General features: G+C 46.6%; 1 protein-coding gene across 2 annotated transcripts in view; it reads right to left on the bottom strand.

The window, feature by feature from the left end:
- PHTF2 (putative homeodomain transcription factor 2) overlaps nucleotides 1-22,075 on the bottom strand; it is a 1,000,056-nt gene that overhangs the window by 217,869 nt on the left and 760,112 nt on the right. For both annotated transcript variants that reach the window (XM_069628039.1, XM_069628040.1), the window contains one exon: nucleotides 3,970-4,188. In XM_069628039.1, the coding sequence (XP_069484140.1) occupies nucleotides 3,970-4,188 (219 nt within the window). The remainder of the gene's footprint in view (nucleotides 1-3,969; nucleotides 4,189-22,075) is intronic.

Consider the following 22,075-nt stretch of genomic DNA (forward strand, 5'->3'; position numbering starts at 1 on the left):
AACCCATCTCATAACACTTGCCTCTCTTGGCCCCTCACCACCCTCCTGCCTCCCCCACCTTTTTTCTCTCCTATCACACCTGAAGAAGTTAGAGTTATCCGCTCCATGAAGGTCTCTTCTAAACAGGTTTCCTCCTTGCTCGTCCAGAACCATAAAGGACAACATTGGCTCTCTTGCCTAGATATTTCCCCTCCTCCCTCAAGCATTCCCTTGGGCGCTCCCTCCTGAAAAACCTTCAGCAGACCCTACTTGTCCTGCAAACTACCGCCCTATTTCCATCACCCCCTTCCTGGGGAAACTGCTGGAGAAGCTGGCCTTGCCCCAACTCAACTTGCACACCAAACTTGTTGATGGTCTCCACGACCCTCAATCTGGATTACGAGCATCCAGGGGCACAGAAACTGTTTTTCTGAACACCAGTGAAGAACTGCTTGTATCTCTGGACTCCTACTCCCCAGCTGTCCTCTTCCTACTCCATCTCTCCTCTGCCTTTGACGCAGTCAACCATTCCATCCTCATACAAAGGCTCCATGATACCCTTGGTATCTCCGGAAAGGCACTGGACTGGCTGACATAATAACTAACTGCCCGCTCGTCCCAAGTCATCATGGGCACCTTCTCTCCTACTTCCTTCTCAACCTGTGGTGTCCCCCAGGGTTCTAGACTCTCCCCTTGGCAACATCTACTTTGCTCAGCCGGCACGCCTCATCTCCCCCCCCCCCCCAACTTCCAGTGTTCCGCATCTTTCAAACTTCCTGCCGACCCTCTTGCACCTTCTATCATCCCTGACTGCCTATCTGCCATCCAGTCCTGGTGCACCTCCAACGATCTCTGCATCAACGCCTGTAAAAGTGAGATCCTTCCTATCGGGACCCCTGCTCCCTCCTACTTCCTACTTCCCTTCACTCTGGCCTTCCTCCATGGGCTCTCACCTTGCTCCTCCTTCTGAAGCCAGAAACCTTGGAGTCCTCTTCAACTATTCTCTCTCCTTCCTCCCTCACACACAAGACATTGCCGAGAATTCCCACTTTCAGCTCTTCCTTCTCAAAGGCATTCTCCTTTTTCTCACTTTCCCCAGAGTCTCAATGTTACCCGAGCCCTGGTTCTCTCTAGGCTTGACTATTACAAAAGCGTCCTCCTGAATTTACCTTCTTCCGCTCTCTCCAGAATAGGGCAGCAAGACTTATCCTTGTTCCTTAAGCCCAGGGATCACATGTCTCCTGCCCTAAAGTCTTCACTGGCTCCCTGTTGCTGCACAGATTAAATTCAAATCCATCTGCATCATCCACAAGGCTGTCTGAGCACAGGGACAACTATCTTCAACTTTATCTTAATAAATATTCTCCCTCTAGACCTCTACGTTCCTCTGGCACCAACTCTTTGTAAAGGGCTTTGCTAAACCGAGGGCAGCCGATAGCTTTCCTCAGCTGGCTCACTCCTATGAACAGCCTCCCTTTCTTTCTGCGCCTTGAGCAGGACTTTCTTATGGAAGCTCCTAAAGACTTGCCTCTTTGCCCCCTCCTTCCCTTTTTCTCTCCTATGCTAATATCACAGTTGCTGTGATTGGTGTCCTGGGCCCTTATGCATCCTCGGGTCCCTGACCTACCACACCCTATCGCCCAAGCTTCAGTCTACCCTCAGCACTTGCCTTAGCACACCCCTCCGCTGGAATACTCACACGGCATAGTAGGTTTGTTCTGTTTTCCTTCTTCCCTCCAGTATTTTTCAAATGGTGTGTATTTTAATGTGTTTCACTCCCTTGTTCCCTCCCCTTGCCCTGCTTGCTGTATAAACGCCCTACAAGCGAACAATAAATACGCACAACAAATATATCGGCCCAAAATCAAACTAGAAACATGTATCAAGCAGGTAGTAATATCACAATACTTAATGATATATATATAGTCACTTAAGGTTTTAGGAATGTATACAATAACTTAGTCAACTAAAAGAGAATTAGAATGAAACCAGTTCACAAGAATTCTGCCCAATCTTTATAAGTCCAATACGTATAATGTATGGGGCCTTGTGCTCAAAAATCTCAGAGCCTCTTCTTAGGAGAGGGGACAGATGTAAGAAAAGTTCTTGTGGTGGTGAAAATGTTCCACAAGATATTCAACAGGTTACAGGTATGTAAAATATATTTTCTATCTTTCAGTTAACAGCTTTTGGATCCAACAATCAAAATGTGATGGAATGGAATAACTAAAGTTTATTTTAAGGAGAACAGAGGGTGTGAATGCATTAAAATTACTTACCCCACTCCCTGAGTCAGCTTGTCCAAAGTGACTAGGCTGGTCGACGAGGGGGTGGGGGGGGGGGGATTATGGGCGGTTGCTGGAGGTAGGTGTTCCCACCGTTGGATCCAGTAGAAGATGCCCAGGACTGCGGGTGCAACGAAGATTCCAGTTGGTTCCAGAAACGGAGTGCAACCCTTTGCGAAGAAATGCAGAAGGCACCGATGCAGACCTCTTCAAGATACTGCACACTAGCACAGCAGGCATCTTTCCAGTCGTGGTTGAAGACCTTCCAGAGTAGTAACCCTTGATGCTGGGAAGCTAAATCTAGTCAGGAAGGTGGTTTGTAGCACGCACTGGCAACCAGCAAAGTTCTGGCGACGAAAACAGAACAGTGACTATTCTATCGAGGTAGCCCACTGGAGAGCTGGTCAGTCCACTGGGCGGTCCAGGGACAATTCTGAAGGCTGGATCCACGAGAATGCATGGAGACTGGTTGGCACCACTAGTCCAAGGGTTACAGCACCGCTCAGGGGCTTCACCTGGCCAAACGCAGGAAAGAATGCCAGGCCTCATTGTGAGCCATCTGCAGATCTTTAGTCAGCTGCTCTTCTGCACAGGATACTTTCCTCCAACACGGATTTCAAGAAATGGCTGCAGAAGTCCTCTTCTTATCCAAAACCTGGCTGGAAGCAGGTCCAAGCCCACCAAATGGTAAGGATCTGCACTCCCCTCAACCCCCCACGAAAGCAGCATTTTTTCCAGGAAAGTGCATGACCTTATAGGGGATTTCCTGACTTGAGCAGGCAGGAAAAAGGGCAAAGGGCAACCAAAAAATCTCATAGCAAGGCCATTTTAGGGAACTAGTCATGTTTCGTTCAATCGCCATGCTTGATAAGCAAGAATGTGCACACTAAAAAGAATGCAAAAATTGGCGCATCGACGTCATCGACGCAGGACGCAGAGGCCGAAAAGTTTCCGAAGCAGCACAGCTGTGGTGATTACATGTCATAGATATGGAATACGTCGGAGGACCCAATCCCCTCGAAATATCGGTTTGCTGCCACGCCAGCTTGTCTTTAGGCACACATAAGTAATCAAAAATCCCAAGTGGAAAAGACTAGGGCGATACAAAATTATACCCACTGCACTAGATAAGGATTTGGGGAGTATTTAATGCTTAGTTATTCATTATAGTCTAAGAGAGGTTTAACACGTTTTTCCCCCTCATTTTTAATTTCAATCCTTAAGTGTTCTTTATTGATAAAGCTAATATGATGTAAAAGTATTCTATGAGCATTGTGTTATTGTATTATATTTTATTGTCGATGTAAAATATTAAATGTATAAAGTTTTATTTATTTTTAAAAGATGGTGTGAGCACTAAATGTAAAAAGACAAAAGGTAAACAGTTTCCCAGTAATAGTCTGAAGGACTGATCAGTTTCCCCATAACCAAATGACCTAAAAAGCCATGAGAGTGAAGCTGAAGGCTTCATTTCAATGTAAAAAGTCAGGACAAGTACAAAAACAAAAGCAAAACAGTTTTTTTAATCGATAGAATATGGTGGGAAAGTTGTCTAAAAGAAAAATGTTTCCTAACAAACCTTTTCAGATGCACACCACAGACCGTTAAGTGCTACCCACAGAAGAATGAAAGCAAATGTACAGTAAAGGTTGATCTCACAGAATGGTACAGCGACAGATAGCAACAATATTGCACATAAACTAACCTGATGAAAGGGGTCATCTCTGTACTCCTTTTTTACACATGGATTGATATGGGTCGTTTCAGCATCCGTCTCACTGGTACATGAGGAACGGCATTCAGCACAGTGCAGGAGATCTTCCCACAAGACATCCTCTGTTTCGGATTCTGGCCTTGTACTTTCTGAATCCTGTCGGGAACTTGAACAGCGAGAACTGCAACTGGTGCCTGATTTTGGGGCATCCTGCAAGTGAAATAATGTACACTCAAATATCCTTTAATATTCTTTCACAAACCATTTCATAGTACTGGCAAAGGAACAGCAGATGCATGCATTCATGAGATGCACAACTTGGCCAAAGCATCAACTAAACCTTTATAGAATTTACAATATTAATACTAAACATTGAAGCAATCTTAGAAAGACAACAGATTATATAACACGGTTAATATGTAATGGTGTGTTGAGAATGGTGATACGCATTAAGAGAGGGCAGTTTGATAAGTGAATTGGAGGACTTCAGAATGAGGGAGGAGGGGCTAACAAATGATATATCAGCGGCAATTCCAAACTCATGGTTTATTGAATTCTAGAATGGTTACTTTGCAGGTATGAGAAAAGACAGGGAATTGGAAACTTACTTCATTTGAAGAGCAAAATGGCATGAATAAGACAACTGCCACTTGTCAGTCTAGTGGATCTATTGTCAAATAGTCTAGCCAGAATTACCCCAAGCAAGGCTTGTGCAACAGCCACAGGTGTTTCAAATGAGCTTTGCGTTAGGTTAGAAATCTAGGCATTTAAATAATTTGCAACATCAAAACTAAACCATCATTTAATATTGGCAAGGCAGCACAAGGGAAAACTCAATTTGGCCTTGTACATTAAGGTTGTGTGAAGCTACGTTTTTACTTCATGCAGGTCCTTCCTGTTGCACCACCCGAAGGAGGACAAACAAAATTTAGCAAATAAGTTACATCCTGTAAGGGGTAGAGGAGGAGGTGTGGCAATTGTTGCATACAATCGGGGCCCAAGTGTGGATTCCACTTCCCTTATTGGTTGAAATACCACTAGGCCTATGTTATGGGAGAATTTGTGACCAGGTTCAAGCATGAGGACGTTTGCTCTCCGTCGTGTTTACAGAAGGCTCCCTTCCCCTTCACTCAATCCCATCAATGAGCAGACTACCTAAACTTGCTACATCTACACCAATCGTCTTTTATACGACAAATGCATGGAGAGGATCATTTAAAATATGGAAAAGATATATCCTTAAATATGGAGATTAAGCAATTCAAGACAAGACAACAAGAGATAGAAGATATTCCTAACTTGCAAATAAGATATAACTAATGTGGAAAATAAGTCACTTGAAATAAAAAAAAACAAGACACCAAAATTGAGGATATTTGGGTCATTCCCAAATCAGGAATAGGAAGTAAGGAATTAAGACCACAAAGGTTTCACTTAATATATATGAAAATAATCCTTAAAGAGACCACACGGCATCAACAGCATTGTAAACATAAAAATGAAATCTTGAGAGAATTTATCGACTCAATACATTTTTTTTAAGAAAACGTACATATTTTGACATACAGAAACTACAGATCATTAAGTGCAAACCCATTTCATTTTTTTGTTACTTTTATTAGTGTGCCGCTGTGCAGGAGTCACCCTTCAGGAACAAACATGCAGCTTTACTCTTAATACAGACTGTTAGCGCTTCTGGTTCACTTTCATCTGCTCCAGTTTTTTTAATTCATCCTTTTGAAGTTGATAAATGGAGTAGAGTTTACTCAGTTCAGAACAATTCTTACAGCACTTTTAAGCAGGAGAATTCTGTCATGTAGGGATACCAAGTCTGACCTAACATCGCTCTTGGATGATCACTGCTGAGTGAATGTGGTCTGTCTGTTTATTCTTAATCTATATGGTAAATCTGATCTAATCTTCTACAAGTTGCACCCAAGTTGCCAGCAGCCTGGTGAGTTCAGAGGTTGTATAGTGAACGAATTGACCATTCCTTTTTTGACTGCTAATGCACAGATATTCTGCTTTCATTTACATGTCACCAAGTGTGATTCTCTGGCCTTTGCCAATCTTGGTCATTTGCACAATACTCTTTCCCAACGTTGGTACATGATGGAAATGATTCCAGTTATTCAAGTGGTGGCTTGTGTGAAAAGACAATTGCTGATCTCTCGCCTCAATACAGAAAGTATGTACAAACATACCTCAAACAGATGCGATCAAAGGGGTTTTCACAAAATTAGAACAAAGACCACTCCCTCATGAATTCCCAAGCAAATTCATTAATGAACTAGAAGAGGTGGTCAAGACAAAAAAATACTTAATTTTCAAGTCAAAAAGTAAAGGGCAAATTAAAGGCACCTTCATAGAGGCCACTTTTGCCCTCAGTGGGCAAATCAGAGTTAGATTTTATTAACTCTGACAAAATCGATGAAACATTAATCGCATGATGTTCATAATAATCGGACAGAGCTTTAACTGATTTTCACACTTCGATCAACTACTGTAAATCTTATCTTAAATGCAGAGTAACTGTAGATAGCGAAATAAATGGTGTTTCTACACCAAGGTTCTGCAACATTTGGGTCTCCAGATGTTTTGGAATACAACTACCATCAGCCCTAACCAGATTAGGCAATGGAGGGATCATACGAGTTGCAGTCCAAAACATGGAGAGCCTTGGGTTGCACATCCTTGGTCTAGACTCCTAGATTAAAGTAAAGAATTAGATGGCTAAAGTGTATCTGCTTCCTCAAGAGACAGAAGAATTTACTTTTGCATTTTAATAGTTACATCCACCAAGCCTATTTGAAACGTTTGTGTACAAGCAATTTCTTGGAATCTAGCGAAATTGATGAAATGAAAGATTTTAATGATCACACTTTGCAACTAAAGGAAACATTGTAGATGTGAGGTTATCAATGGAAGATGGCAAACAGTGCTATCAAGCAAGTCAGACTCACAGACATGCAACGCACCGACATCCAAAGTAGGATTTATGCAGTGTAACTGCAGAGTATGCATCCCTTCATATAGCAGAGTAAACATTTAAGATACTGGCACTGATTAAATGCAACAGGTCCAACATAGATTCATCATTTGGTGAGGTGATTTTTGCCTCAAAAATTTAAATAATTTAAAGCACTTTTTGGTAAAAGTGTTCTGTGAACCTGGGGAGGTCACCATAGCAACACTGAGGAATTACTAAACAGACGTCCGCTATAAATATGGGTCATTGTTTCCAGTGTAAACAATGAAAGAAAATGGTTTGCATGTATAAATACTAATTGTCAGGGCAATAATGTGGTCTACAGGAGTCCATGTCCTTCCCAACTAACAAATATAGTCATGTCTACAATGAAGAGGACTGTAAGGACTGCGGGAAATCGATTCAGGCCAGGAAGCATAGAACCAAAATTATCAACCATTTTGCAGGACAATGATTCATTTATTATTTATACAATGATTAAGCTCTCCCTTGGCTGGTTCATAAAAAAAAAACAGACACCACACAAGGCTAACTCAGAATCTGTGCACGAGCAGAAAAAAATAATTCTGAATGGAATCTTTACAATCAGCTACATGAGTTCTAAACGATTTGTGCAATATTCCAACTTAATATCAAACCAGACACATCAAATTCTGTACGCTCTGACCTTTGGAATGTCACCTGAATGGGAAAACTACATATAAAGACAAATCTGTGAGATAGGCAAGAAATCAGGATAGGTGAAAGGAGATTTGGAGCAGGTGAGATGGAAACTAATTCGTGAGATACACAGCAACCTTTTGAAGTCCTGCAGAGAGATATATCCACACGTCGCTCTGGTGTAGTGCATGGCTACTAAATAACAATTTGCACTCAAGTTTTTTTTTTTTTTAAATTTCAATTTTTATAAATTTTGCAAAGGTAGAAGTTTCACAATCATTTACAGGCATTTTCCACCAACAAGTCAGATAATAGAGTTTTCACAAAAAGAACAATCGTGTGTAAAACAAAGTCTTTGGAGATCACATAAGTTTCTAATAGCATCATCAAAACCAATTACCTTCACCCCATCCCCTGCCCCCTTTTCACACAGTTCCGTCTGGGAAGCTAGAAGAGACCAATTGTTAACATCTAAACAATTTTTATATCTATGACATGAGGCACACAAGCACAATATAACTTATGAGTTTGGCGTAGGAGACAACATTGACCATTGAGTAGATTGTCTCTGAATGTAGCAACGCTTTGCACACATTCTTTTCATGTAACATATTTAGCACGAAATTCAGACCATGCGTTCTCAACTGTGGTGCGATCCCCATGTAGGGCTGCAGTCAGGCTGTCCATTCTGTATATGTTCAGGGCAACACCCAGCCATTCAGTTTTGCTAGGGAGAGTGGCTCTCTTCCATACCATGGTGAGACAAGCTCTTGCAGCCATCAATAGACCTTGTATAATTTTGGGTATCTTCATGGTCGTGCCGTCCGTCTCAACCAGGCCAAACAGAATCAACAGCGGTTGTTTCTCCCTTTCATCATGATCTAATTCCCTGATCCAACTGAGAACCTCTGACCAGTAGGCTTGGACCACTGCACATCCCCACCATATATGCCAATAGTCATCCCGTTTCCTGCAACCCCTCCAGCAGTATGGGCTTATCCCTTGGTACATTTTGGCAAGCCGGATTGGGTCATACTGCCATCTATACATCAACTTGACGGCGTGTATTTTGTATTGGCAAGATATAGAGGATTTCGCCGTTCGTCTACATATTTGTAGCCATAGTTTTTGTTAGATCTGTCTGCCCATATCCGCTTCCCATCTGTCCTTGAGTGTGAGGGATGGTGTAATATCGACCTCAATCAATGCCAAGTACATTGCACTTATTAAACATCTAGAGCTCGTGCATGTGTTAAGAATTCTGTCAAACGGGGTGAGGTCCCTTTGTAACTGGTCTTTCCATATCGCCCGTGTCATCACCCTCTTAAGTCTCAGGTATAGGAAGACCGAAAGCGGGCCTATACCGAGTGCCTCCTGAAGCTCCTGAATAGTGATAAAGGTGCCATTTCACAAGAGTTGACCCGCCCTTTCTAATCCTGCATCGCACCAGGTCTCAAAGCTCCCTGGGTCCGGGATTGCATCTCGTATCCCTGGTGACCAAAGGTGTCCCAGTGGAGAGGGCCAGGTCGTAACTCCCACCATTTTCTTACCTGGCTTCCATATTGCCCATATTGTACCAATAATGTGGTGGGTTTTGACACTATTACATAGTTGAGACCCCGGAACCCATAGCCATTCACCCAAGATAAAAGAACGGAGATGATAGTTGTCCAGGGCTATCCATTGTGGTTCTGACTGCTGCCTGACGTGCAGAATGAGGACACGGAGTTGGGCTGCTCTATAATATGTTTCTATGTCTGGGAGGCCTACCCCTGCATTGTCCTTTCGGAGCTGGAGCAAAGATCTGGGGACTCTAGGCTTTTGACTTTGCCACAGGAAGGCTAAGAGACTTTCTGGTATCCGTGAAATATTCTTGGGGCATTTTGATGGGAAGCATTTGGAACAGGTAGAGTATTTTAGGGAGAATCACCATTTTATTGCATTTAAACGGCCCATCCAATAGATGGTAAGCTTGGACCACCCATGGATATCCATTTGAAGGGCATGTGAAAATGGCGGGAAGTTAGCTTTGTATAGGGATTCCAGGTCGCTAGTAACATTGATGCCCAGGTATCGGAGTGTGGAGAGGCTGACTTTACTCCTAGGGGAGCAAAGCATTCAGCCGCGTTCTCTACTTTTATCAATTGGGAGGAGGATAGACTTCCCGGTGTTGATTTCAGGCCAGTCAGTTCGCCATATTCTTCAATTATGCTGATCGCAGCCGGGACAGAATTTAGGGGACCAGTTCAATGTAATAAGAGATCGTCAGCGTAGAGGCCTAATTTATATTCACGTTCTCCTACTGATTCCCTTAACTCTACCATCTTGTCTTAATTTTTGCGCTAACAGTTCAAGGGACAGCACAAATAATCGCTGACAGTGGGCAGCCCTGCCTTGTTCCCCTTTCCAAGGGAAACCATCGTAAATAGCCTCTGTTCACTGTCACCGATGTTGTGGGAGAGGTGTACAGCGCTTTAATGGCGCGATGGAGCTTCGGCCCCAACCCATTTCAATACGCTCTTCTAGGAAGTCCCATGACACCCTATCGAAGGCCTTCTCGGCATCTAGTGACAGAAGGGACGGATCCCCTCCCATTCTCTGTGCTTCATGGATTAAATGAAGTGTTTTCCTCATGGTATCCGCGCCCTGTCTCCCAATAACGAAGCCAACTTGATCTGAGTGTATTAGACGTGGTAAGTGCGTTTCAAGCCGGGCTGCAATGACTCTGGCATATATTTTAGCATCAATGTTAAGAAGAGAGATAGGGCGATAAGAGCTACAGTATTTGGGGTCTCTACCTTCCTTCGGAATGACAGCGAGAAGGGCCTGAGAGAAGGACGATGGGCTTGGCCTCTGTCAAAGATGTGGTTGAACAGGGATGCAAGGAAGGGGGCAATGAATGTGCAGAATGTCTTATAAAAACCGGGCGTGAAACCATCGTCTCCCGGGACCTTTCCCGTCTTTAGGCGTTTTATGGCTTCTGTAACTACTTCTTCTGTGACTGGTGTATCTAAGGATTCAGCCTCCATGGATGAGTGTGTGGGGATCCGCACCTCTTTAAGGTATGTATCAATACTTCCTAAGGGAGGGGGGGGGGTCACATGTATATAAATCTTCATAAAAGAAGGCAAATGCTCTTGTATACCATCGGGAGATGTTACTATCGTATCTGTGAGGGTGCCATCTGTCCTCTCAATGAGGTCAACCCATCTTTCTGCCTTCTGTGCTCGGAAACGAGCCGCCAGGAGGGCGTCTGCTTTGTCGCCCTTTTCATAGTTTTTTTGCTTGAGTTATTGTAGGGTTTGAGCTGTTTTGCCCACAATAAATATTTTCAGCTCCTCTCTCAGCTGTCTGGCTTCGGCAATATACTTGGGTCTCTTACATGGGGAGGATTGTCAGTTTTTGGGCTGTAGAGAGCTTTTCCCCAATATTCATTTCTATCAGGGCGCGTTCTCTTTTCTTTTGGGCCCCTTCCCGGATGAGCACTCCCCCTCCAGGTGGCCTTGGCTGCCTCCCATACAGAGGTCTTCCCAACCTCTCCTGTGTCATTGGTAACAAAGAATTGCTCGATCTCGGTTTCAAGAGTTTCTTTGAAAACCGAGTCAGCCCATAAAGAGTCGCTACATCTCCATTTAGTGTTCCGGCGGGCCAGGTCGTTCCAGCATATGTCCACCGTAACCATATCGTGATCCGACCATGCGGCGGGGTGTATATTCGCCGCGCGAAGTATGCGCAGAAGGCCGTCAGAGAGGAAGATGTAATCGATACGGGTGAGCGTGTCGTGGGGGAGGGAGTGGAAAGTGAAGCCTCTGTCCGCTGGATGCAAATGGCGCCAACTGTCAGTAAGGCCATATAGGTCAAGGGTTTTTTAAAAAAAAAATGTAAAAGTTTTTATTGATTTTATTTAAACAAAACAACTCAAACCAAACATACAGTGGATACATAATGTCAGTCACAGGAAGTATATGATGACATGATCCTGCCCACTGTATCTCCCCCTCCCCAGCCTACTCCTCATTGTCTCCAGTCTCTCATTCTTGCAGTTGGGATTCCTGTTCAACAGAACTCGATGAGTCTCTATCCACAAACGAAGGCCCAAATAATTCCGCAATGAATTGCCTCCAGCTCGTTAGGGTCCCAGCTTCTTCATCTACCTCCCCTGTACATGCGTCCTGCCATACCATAGTTTCTGCCTCCGCCCACTTTTGCAGATCTTTCCACCATGTCTCCATTTTCGGTCTGTGGCATGCCTTCCAGCCCATTGCAATCCTTCACTTTGCTAGGACATACGCTAGGTCTTTCAGTTTGCTTACATGCTTAAGCTTACGTGGTCTGGGGAAACCTATCCGACAGGTCCACGCTGTATCCACCTTCATGTGGATCCCCTTATCTTCCAGTTTTTTGTGCTATTTCCCCCCCAGTACCTCTCTATCAGTGGGCACGGCCAAAACATATGCACCATTCCCACATTTTCTTTGTTGCATTTAGGGCACCCCTGACATCCAGCATTTTTAAATGTTGCTCTCTTCTGAGGTTTCAGGTATGCCCTGTGAGTAATATACAGCTGCATCTGTTGAAGCCTAGCATTTCTCAATACTTTTTTATGGTATCCTTGTGCTCTTTCCCACATCCCATCACTCATCGGGGCTCCTACTTCTTCCTCCCAATCCAGTCTGAGTTGCACCACCTCTTTACCCACTTGGGACATGAACATCTCGTACAGTCTAGACGTTTCATGTCCCCCTTCTGCTATGTCATATATTGTGTCTATAGCATTATCTGGGTCTTCCGCCAGCTCCACTTCAGACCAGGTATCTTTAATTCGCTGCACCACCCCGTGGTATCTAATATATTGCCCCACCTGCAGTCCCGCTTGTTCCACCAGCTCTCCAATATCTTCCCCTCCTGCCACACATCCCCCATCGTTGCTATCCCAACTGGTTCCCAGTGCTTTCGAATCATCAACCTAAGTTGCTTTTCGCCTCCTACCACTGCGATCAATGGAATCTGTGGGGAGCACGGGGTTGGCTTTTCCATTAACCTGCACGCCCTTCGCCACATCGTCCAACCCAGGCTCATCATCCTTGGGCGACCTAACTCTAATTTAGGTAACCAGAGCCTCTCTTGCAGAAAGTATGGGGCGCAGTCCCTCTGAAACAACCCGTGTTCTAGGGTAGATTCATCTGAGAGCCATTTGGCTACATATTGTAATTGGCTTGCTACGTAGTATACTTCCCAATTTGGTAATTTAATGCCCCCCTTTTCATATGGATTTTGTAACTTCCACAGGGCTACCCTGTTCCTCATCCCGTGCCACAAGAATTCCCTGCATATGCCATTCAGCCTAATAAAAAATGTCCCCAGGTATTAGATATGGGATGTTCGAAGCAATGTAGAAGTCTGGCCAGCCCCACCATCTTGAGCATCGCCCCTCGTCCCATCATTGGCAGGGGGAGCTTCGCCCAGAACTTCATGCTATTTTCCAATTTCTTAACTGCTCTCTCCATGTTGTGTTCATGTTCAGCTTCCACCGTGTGATATATGTCGGCTACCAAATATCTGAACGTATTAACCTCCCACGGCACCTGTAGAACCGGCAAATGCTCCAACAGGAGTCCTTTGTACCTGCCCAACGGGAACATGCAGGACTTACTTGGGTTCACTACTATACCTGATAATTGTGCGAACCTCTCCATCACCTCCAATATGTATTGGAGGTTCTCTTCTGGGTGACGCAAATATAATAACATATCATCTGCATACAGTGAGATTAGATGAGGTGTCTCTCCAACAGCAATTCCTATCGTGTCATATTGCTGCCTTAAATAAATGGCTAGGGGTTATAGAGCCAGGATATACAGCATAGGGGACCACAGACAGCCCTGTCTGGTACCTCTGCTAAGTTGCCATCTTTCAGAAACCACAGCCCCTGTCTTCACTCTAGCGAGTGGTGCACTATACAGCAGTTTGACCCATTGGAGATATCCTGGTCCCATACCATAACTGGATAGGGCCGCAGTTAACCAGGGCCATTTGACCGAGTCAAATGCCTTGATCGCATCTAGCGATATTATCGCCATCTCGCCTAGATCTCCCTCAGCTTGTTCAATGACCCGGTGGAGTCGCCTGAGGTTATGTGAAAAGTTTCTATTCAGGACATATCCCGTTTGGTCAAATTAGCTTACTAATAACCTTTTTCAGCCTATTTGCCAGAACCGCTGTAAGGACTTTGCCGTCCTGGTTTAACATCGACAAGGGCCTATAGGAGCCACAGTCACTACTCAGCTTATTGGGTTTGGGCAGTGGAACAATGACCGCCTCCCGTAGGGAATCCGGCAGTTGCCCAGCTTCATAAGCTTCATTCAGCATCTCCAGCAACGGAGGGAGGATCTCTGTTTTATAAGCTTTGAAAAATTCGCTCGGGAGGCCATCGGTTCCTGGAGTTTTCCACGTGGGCAGTTGCCTCACTACCTCTTCCAATTCTTCTAGGGTTATCAGGGCGTCTAGTTCCTCCCTCTCTTCTGCGCTTATCTGGGGTAACCCAATGTCTTCCAATGTGTCTTATCTCTTCAATGCTACTTCTAGTCTCATCCCCGTACAGGTGCTTATAGTATTCTACGAATTCCCTATTGACCCCTTCCTGCGTATCTGTTGTGCTCCTGTCTTCTCTTATTACCGTTCCTGCGTGGTCTCTCTACATACTTTTTGCAGTTGAGATTACACAATCATTCCCAATATACAGCACATTTCATTGGCAGGTCTACGACCCTCTCCGTGTCTTTCTTTGTAGTACCTCCCTTTCCCTCCGCCCTTTCTATTTTCTTTCAGCCTGTTGCAATTCGGTCAAGATCACATTCTGCAGTCCTCTATACTTGGCAATGGCAACACCCCCTCACCACCACCTTGAAAGCCTCCCAGAGTGTGCCCGCTGTCTTAACGCTGCCTGTGTTTATTTCAAAATCACTGATTATTTCTTCTTGCATATCTTCTCTAAACACGTTATCTTTCAGCGCCTCAGCCCGCAGGCGCCATGTGGGAATTCTTCCCCTCGGGGCGGTTTTGTCCTACTAACATCAGTGGCGAATGGTCCGAGAGGTTCCTCGCTTTATATTCCGCGGTCGTTATTTCGGTCATTAGTTTGTGCGTGACGAACACATCGTCTAGCCTAGTATGTAGGCTCTGAAGGGCCGCATAATGCGAGTATTGTCTGTCTTGTGGATGACGAGCCCTCCATGCATCATCTAGCCTGAAATCTGCCACCAATGATTGCAATGCCTTCGCAACCGGAGTGGGCCTATCTATTTTAGTATCTGATCTGTCTATTTTGGGGTTCAATGCACAGTTGAATTCCCCCCCCGCACCCCTCCCCAATCACTGTTTCTCCCACAACAGCGCTGAGCTTGCCATACAGGGTCCTAAAGTACGCAGCCGTGTCCTGGTTCGGGGCATAGGTTTTAACAATACATATCTCTCTGTTTTCCACCAGCCCTTTCATGACCACCATCCTGCCGTCTGACTCTGCTGCTGAATACAGTAGCTGGAACGGAACATGTGGGGCCACCCATGTAATGACCCCTCTAGCATAGGCCGAGTATGCTGCTCCTACCATCGTCCCCCTCCACTTCCTCTGTAGTACTTCTAGCTTTTCCCGTGTTAAGTAGGTTTCCTGTAACAAGGCTATGTCCACTTTCTGCCTGCACAGGTACAGCATAACCTTGTTTCTTTTCAGATAACTGTTGAGCCCCCTAACATTCCAAGTGACTATCTTAAGATCGCCCATGGTTCATATTGCTTTGCTCGGGGGTGTAGGCTTGCACCCCAACTTCCCACCCCCCAAACGACAACACACTACTGCACACCCTCCCTTCCCTCCCTCGCTGCTCCCTCCCTTCCCAACCTTGTCCCCAACCCGAAAAAATGCCCAACTCCATCCCTGGATCTCAGGCCCTCCCGCGTTTGGTTCTGCCTCTGGAATCCCAGGCCCAGAACCCAGCAGGGTGTCACCAGGCTACCAGTGACCCAACTAAACTTCTAGCTGTGGGGGTACGAGGTCATGCTCCATATAACTCATCTGACCTAGATTTTTGCAGTGCTACCGGATCATATTATAGCTATGTCTATGGGCCTACTTCCCACTAGTTATATGCAATGCTATATTCCAGTCCCATTGTCATCAGCTACAGCACATGGGGCGCTCCAGACGCTCATTACTTATCTCTGTCTTCATCTTCCTGGACCCCCGGTTCCTGGGGGCTGTTCTGCGCATGCAACCATCCCATGGGATCCTCTGGGGTGTCGAAAAACCAAGTCCTGCTCTTGTGGAATACCTTTAATTTCGCTGGGTAGAGCAACATGTATTTATGGCCTGATTCCCGTAATCTTCTCTTCACTGCCCCAAAATTCATGCGGCTGCGCTGTACCTGCAGGGTATAATCCGGGTATGCTGTTATGCTCACTGCCCCCCTCGGGATTGTGCCCCCTTCCTAAAGTGTTCAAGGATCCTTTCTCGGTCTCAGTAGTTCAGGATCTTAGCTATCACTGGCCTAGGGGGATTTCATGGCGGCAGCTTTCTCATCAAAGCCTTGTGCGCTCTCTCCACCGCGAACCCCTGGGACAGGGTTCCTCCAGGTATCTCCTGCAATAGCATGGACTCTATGTATTCCGTGGGGTTCGTGCCCTCAGCTCCTTCAGGCAACCCGACAATGCGAACATTGTTCCTCCGAGCGCGCCCCTCCGCTTCCTCTGCCCCGTTTTCCAGGTTGCCCACACGTTTCACTAGGGCGTGAATTTCCGATTTATGGAACGCACAGGTCGCAGTGTTCGGGGCTACCTCTTTTTCTAGGTCCGCAGTGCGTTCGGCCAGCGATCTTACGTCTTGTCGTAATAAATTCACATCTTCCTTCACTTCTCCGACTTTCAACTCTAGTGCAACTTTCAGTTCATTTATTGCCTGGTCCAATTTGGTCTCCCAAGCCACCTTTAGATCTGCTATCGCCGCCAGGACCTCCTTGTTGCCCATTGCTTCTGAGCCGCCTTCCAGGGTCTTGTCTTTTTTCCTGGCTCCTTCGGCGCCTGGGGGTGATTTTGCAAACTCATCCAATGTGGGCTGCTTGCCTTTTGGTCGAAGGGGCTTGTTGGACATCTTAATGCCCTAGGGGGGCGCGGGCCCACCACCTACAGTCCTCTTTTCGGATATGCCAAGTCACCCAAGATCTCCAAACCCAATTCACACAAGTTTCTATGACAGTCCGTCACTTGTTTTTTCTTGGCGATGCGCGTGCCGCGTGTTACGGTCCTCTTCCGCGTTGCGTCATGTCTGACCTGCCTCCTCACATCCCCGGCGCAGGTCTAGCTCCTCAAGAAGTAAGCTTCTCCACACAGATGCTCCTGGCGCTTTGCAATACACCTTGTATATTATGTCTTATGAGCCTATTCCGCACATTTGTCAATTGGCCTTCGGCTGTATCCTCGATTATATTCCGCCGACTTACTACTGCGCAGGCTGTGTAGTTAGTCCGCCAGTGTGCTGGCCTTAGGCTGTTTCATATCAGTGATCAGCCCGCTTATTCATGTTTATCCGTACCTGACCAACTCAGGATTACCAGGGGATTATCCTCCCCACACCAGCTCCAAGTGTTTCTGCTGCTCGAGTTGCCATGCAAATGCCCTTTCTTGCAATTCCAGTAGGTCTATATTCTGTGATCCTGTTTCGTTTCACTTCTGGGGCGCCCGATACCATACGCTCCCTCTCATTCCACTCACGTGTCTTAGGCGAGCTGCACAGCAATATACTCAGTATGTTAAGTAGTGGGGCACACTGCACGCGCGAGCAACCGATTTCATCGCCTGCATCGATTTCAAAGCCATGCAGGTCCTTATACTGTATTTTCCCGTTTAAGCGTTCCACGTGTCAGTTTCACTCTCCGCTCGCTCCGCTTCACGAAGTGTAGCCCGTGCTGGCCCTGATACTGTATCTTCAATGTCGCTCTCCGCTCCCCTCTACGCAGAGCATTCCCTTCAGCTGCTGTTCGCTCCAAGCATTATATCTGTTTCGTGTGCCCGATGCCAGCGCCCCCCTCAATATGCAGAAGCGCTACAAACTCCATCCACACGAGTCCGTCTCGCGCACCCCCGAGGCCCTCCTCTTCACTTCCTCCCTCACGGAGAGCCCCGGATTGGGGGCCGCTTGTCTTGGCTTCACTTCTTCTGCCCGCGCTGAGGGTCTCACAGGGGTTCACCACGCGGTCGCGCTGATCAGGGCTGCCGCTCTGCTGCTCTCCTCACGGCAATCCAGTCAGCTGGAATACAGCTCGCCGCACGCGTCCCTCAGCCCGGGCTTCCCTTTGTCCTTACGCCGCCATCTTGGGATCTCCCAACGAAGGGTCCTCAAACTTCAAACTCGCTCAGTCTGCTCCCAGTTACCCCGAGTGTCCTTGAGCTTACATGCGCTGTGTGCCTCATACATTCATATGTCCTCTCCTGTTATAGGAGGTTCCCTTGCGCGCTTTAAATGCACTTCATTTCGAGGATAATAGCCGGATCTCCAAGAGCTCTCAGGATGCACCACCTCCTACGTGGCCATGTAGCCACGCCCCCCATAGGTCAAGGGTTAGTTTGATTTCAGCTTCATCTTGGGAGGTGGGTGGGTCATGTGCATCGGCTCTAGTTTGTCTATCCACAGAACTATCCATCCACGTATTAAAGTCTCCAAGAGCTGTGTGTCCCTTAGCCATGCTAAATACCTCCTCAGTGATTTTGTGTAGGAACCTATTCTGCCCTTGGTTAGGCACATAAAGCATGGCAAGGGTGACAATTGTGCCTCAAATGTTTCCCACAACTATGAGAGCCCTTCCTTCCTTGTCCGACCAGGTCTCAAGAGTTGTCATCCGGAGGCCTTTGTGAGTTAGGATCCCCACTCCTGCCTTTTTTAAGATACTAGAGCTCCAGAAGGAAGAGCCAACCTCGTGAGATGGGATCACTTTCTCTTCACCCCTTCGGTATCTTGTTTCTTGGAGAAATAGAATATCTATGTTTGATCTCTTGAATTCTCTGGCCACCATGGATCGTTTTGTGGGGGAGTTTAAACCCTTCACATTGTTAAGGTGGGAGTCGCGGGAAAGTTGCGTACCTGAATACCTGGTTGATCTCGACGGGGCAGCCAGACTGACGAGAAGAATTGGTGACACAAGAAATCAGCCTCTCCTCCACCCAGAATGGGTACTGGGTAAAAGATGGACCGATTCCCAACGCCACAAGCTGCTCTCTCCTGATTTCTGTGACGTCGGGACTGTGCAAGCACAGGCAGGAGAGGTTGAAGGAACAAGTCCTTGAAGCGACGAAGCTCCAGAGTCCAAGGATGGGAGAGGCGATTCCAAGAAATGAAGCTGAAGAAAAAGGGCACGAGAGTCCAAAGAAGTCAAAGGCGAACTCCCGGAGAATGACACTGGATGCTGTGATGCTCAAGAGTCCAAAGAAGACAGGGCTGTACTCCAGAAGATGACACTGGATGCTGTGATGCTTGAGTGTCCAAAGATGGCGGAGGCAAGCACCAGGAAAGGCACTGGAAGGATGACCACAGGGCACAGGCTGGTGCAAGGTTGGAGAGAAGAGGCAAGAGAAGGCAGGGAACACTGGTCAGGCAAAGGGAGAGGGAACCCGGGAAAAATGGGGAAACCAAACAAGTACCAGGCTGGGAGAGGAGAACTGCAAGGCAGGGAACCCCAGCAAAAACCAAAGGAAACCAAGGGAAGATCCAGGAGAACCCAAGGGGAAAAAACTGGAGGCAGACTGGAGAGGACAAGGGAAGAGAATCCCCAGGCTGCAGAATGGAACGAGGTTAGGCGCTGGAACACAGGGGAGAGCGAGTAGCACGATCTGGAACAGAACGCGTTGAGACGCGATCTGCTCCCGATCCTCACTCTCCCTTTATGGGCCGCCGGTGCCCGCGAGGCCTGGAACGCAAGCCTGATTGTAGCCGGGCGCCGGCGGACCCAGAGCGAGGCTTGGACAGCAAGCCGCTCCAATCCCGGGTGACCACTCCACGGCGCATGCGCGGAACCGTGACCGAGGTCACCCGCGCATGCGCAGAGGAGCTGCAGCCCTGGTCCCCGAAGCTCTCCCTCCGGCGCCTCCCCAAGCGCGAAAGCGCGTATAGAGGCGCCAGGAAGGAAGAGCGCATGTGGCGAACCCCGGTCTCCCGGTAAGCGTGACACACATGAAGTGTGCATATGCGTAATGTGTCGTTATAGAATATAGGTGACATCTCGAGCTTTGTGTGAGTATGTAAATGGCCAAGTCGTCTGCTTCATGGTCCGCATCATGTTTGATATTGCAGTGTGTGGTTCATCTTCTTTGAATTGGATCTCAATTAGTCCTGGAGAGGTCAAGGGTTGACCCGTCCAGTTCATGTTCTGTCCCTTCATGTTCCCATTTTGTATTCTTCCACCCCCCAGGTCTGTCTTCTGATGCATTATATGCCTTTCTCCCACCCTTCCCTCCCCTCTCCCCCCTACATTCGACGTCCGACCCTTCCAGGTTAACATCACCCAGTCGGTCTCAGACCACCAATGGAAACCGCGAAACAAGCGGTCCTATCCTAATGTAAACATATATAACAGTGAGCCCCCAACCGTGTGCTCATAATCCAGCAAAAACAACTTACAAGTATGAATTCTGACCCCCTTCTTAGGCATCGTTCCAGTGTCTGTATTGCCTCATATTTCTATCTGGGCACCCCAAACATGCAGGCCCCCATTCACTGTTTGTGCAACAGAAATTTAACAATTAGATCTGAAGTCTGACCTTGGGGTCAAGTACATCGTTGGCGTGTGCTGAGCATAAGTTCCCCCATCAGACACACCCAAATCACTCCACTCTCCCTCGGGTGACACCCGAGCGCTCAGCTTGAGCAGTACCACTCACCCCACCGCTCCTTTGCCTCGTGCGGCCTGGTGTGACAGTCTGGAATCCAGGTTGATGCTCCATATCCTGTGAATTTTTCATCCTCCGGAATTTCCTGGATCCCTGGATCCTTCTGTGCTGCAGTCACTGCCGTCCGAAACAGCTCACCTGAGTCGAGTCCAGTCCAGTCCTGAGAGGGGTTCTGCATCATGTTTTGCTGCATTCTTCCACCAAGGGTCCTTGCACCAATCAAAGACACTGACCGGAGAGCTGCTCGAACCTGCAACCCCTGCGAATCAAGGGCTGAGGCAGACAGCGGTAAAAGAGACTTCGGACCTTCTTCCATCCACCTGCCAAGCCCTGTGAAGAATCGGAGTACGGGGGGTAAGTCACAGTGGTTCTTACCTGCCCCCTAAACTCCCTTTAAAAGTTTTGCTAACTTTAATAAACTTTTATAACACTTTGACTTGATCATTGCTTGCTTGTTGTGCAAGCCTTCCGAAAGTTGGGGACACTTTAGTTGACTAGTATAACTTGTCCTCTAACCCTTGGAATCGTTCACTGGACCCCAGATACCTTACCTTCATTTTTTCCAGCGTTAAACTTTTTCAGAACATTTCCTGAACGTTTGTGCATAAGGCCCCGGACAACAAAAGGAAGGACTTTTGAAGCAAGGGCTAATGCTCTGTGGAGCTGTAGTGCATACACTAATCTATACTTTCCTTTACAGGGGTCTGATCTGTATTATGCCCTACTCTAGTGACTGTGTACATGTAATCTATTTTTAGTGTTGGGTCATACTTCTAACTGATAGTCATTTTTTCATGGTGTTGTTTGGCCATACATAAAAACCTGTATTTTTATACCTATTGTCCAAGTGTAACGTGCGACTACCACTATGTGTATTCATTGTGGACCATTTACAAGCTCACCAGCTCTTGAGACTTAGCCTAGAACACTCGTCACTGCTTCCTTGAACTGGTTTGGCTTCAGCTCCCAGAGTTATTCCCGTCACAATATAGGTTGGCTTTCTATACATCTATCCCACAGGCGAGTATATAAAATCAGTCCTAACAGACGGTAGGTAGAAGAATGCATGTCTGGCAATTTAAGAGCAAGCCCAAAACAGATTGCTAGAAAGTTAATAGATGCCTCCCGAGTGAGGGAATGGCAACATGATATGATAGAAGCAGGTAAATGTTTTTTTTTCTGCCAGGTTTATTAAGTTCGAGAGGACATTACATCTTGCACTGTGTTAGAAAGACTGGTAGAATCAACACAAGTCAGGCACAGAGGTTGCATGGTTAAACGGGGGCCTAATAAGGGGACGTTACAAGGTACTGAGCTATACAAGCAAACATGAACAAAGACTTCCATAAACAAAATGGATAACTTTGTCTCCAGATTTAACAGTTGGGCCTTTAAGTTGGCAAAAAGAACCTCCTTCGGGTTTCTCAGTCTCTCGCTCTTTTAAATTTCTCAGAACTGCTTTACTATGGACAAACGTTAACTCACAGTACTGTACTACTGTTGAAAGATACCAGCTTA

Source organism: Ambystoma mexicanum, chromosome 12, assembly GCF_040938575.1.
Source record: "Ambystoma mexicanum isolate Mex_15411 chromosome 12, UKY_AmexF1_1, whole genome shotgun sequence".
Lineage (NCBI taxonomy): Eukaryota > Metazoa > Chordata > Amphibia > Caudata > Ambystomatidae > Ambystoma > Ambystoma mexicanum.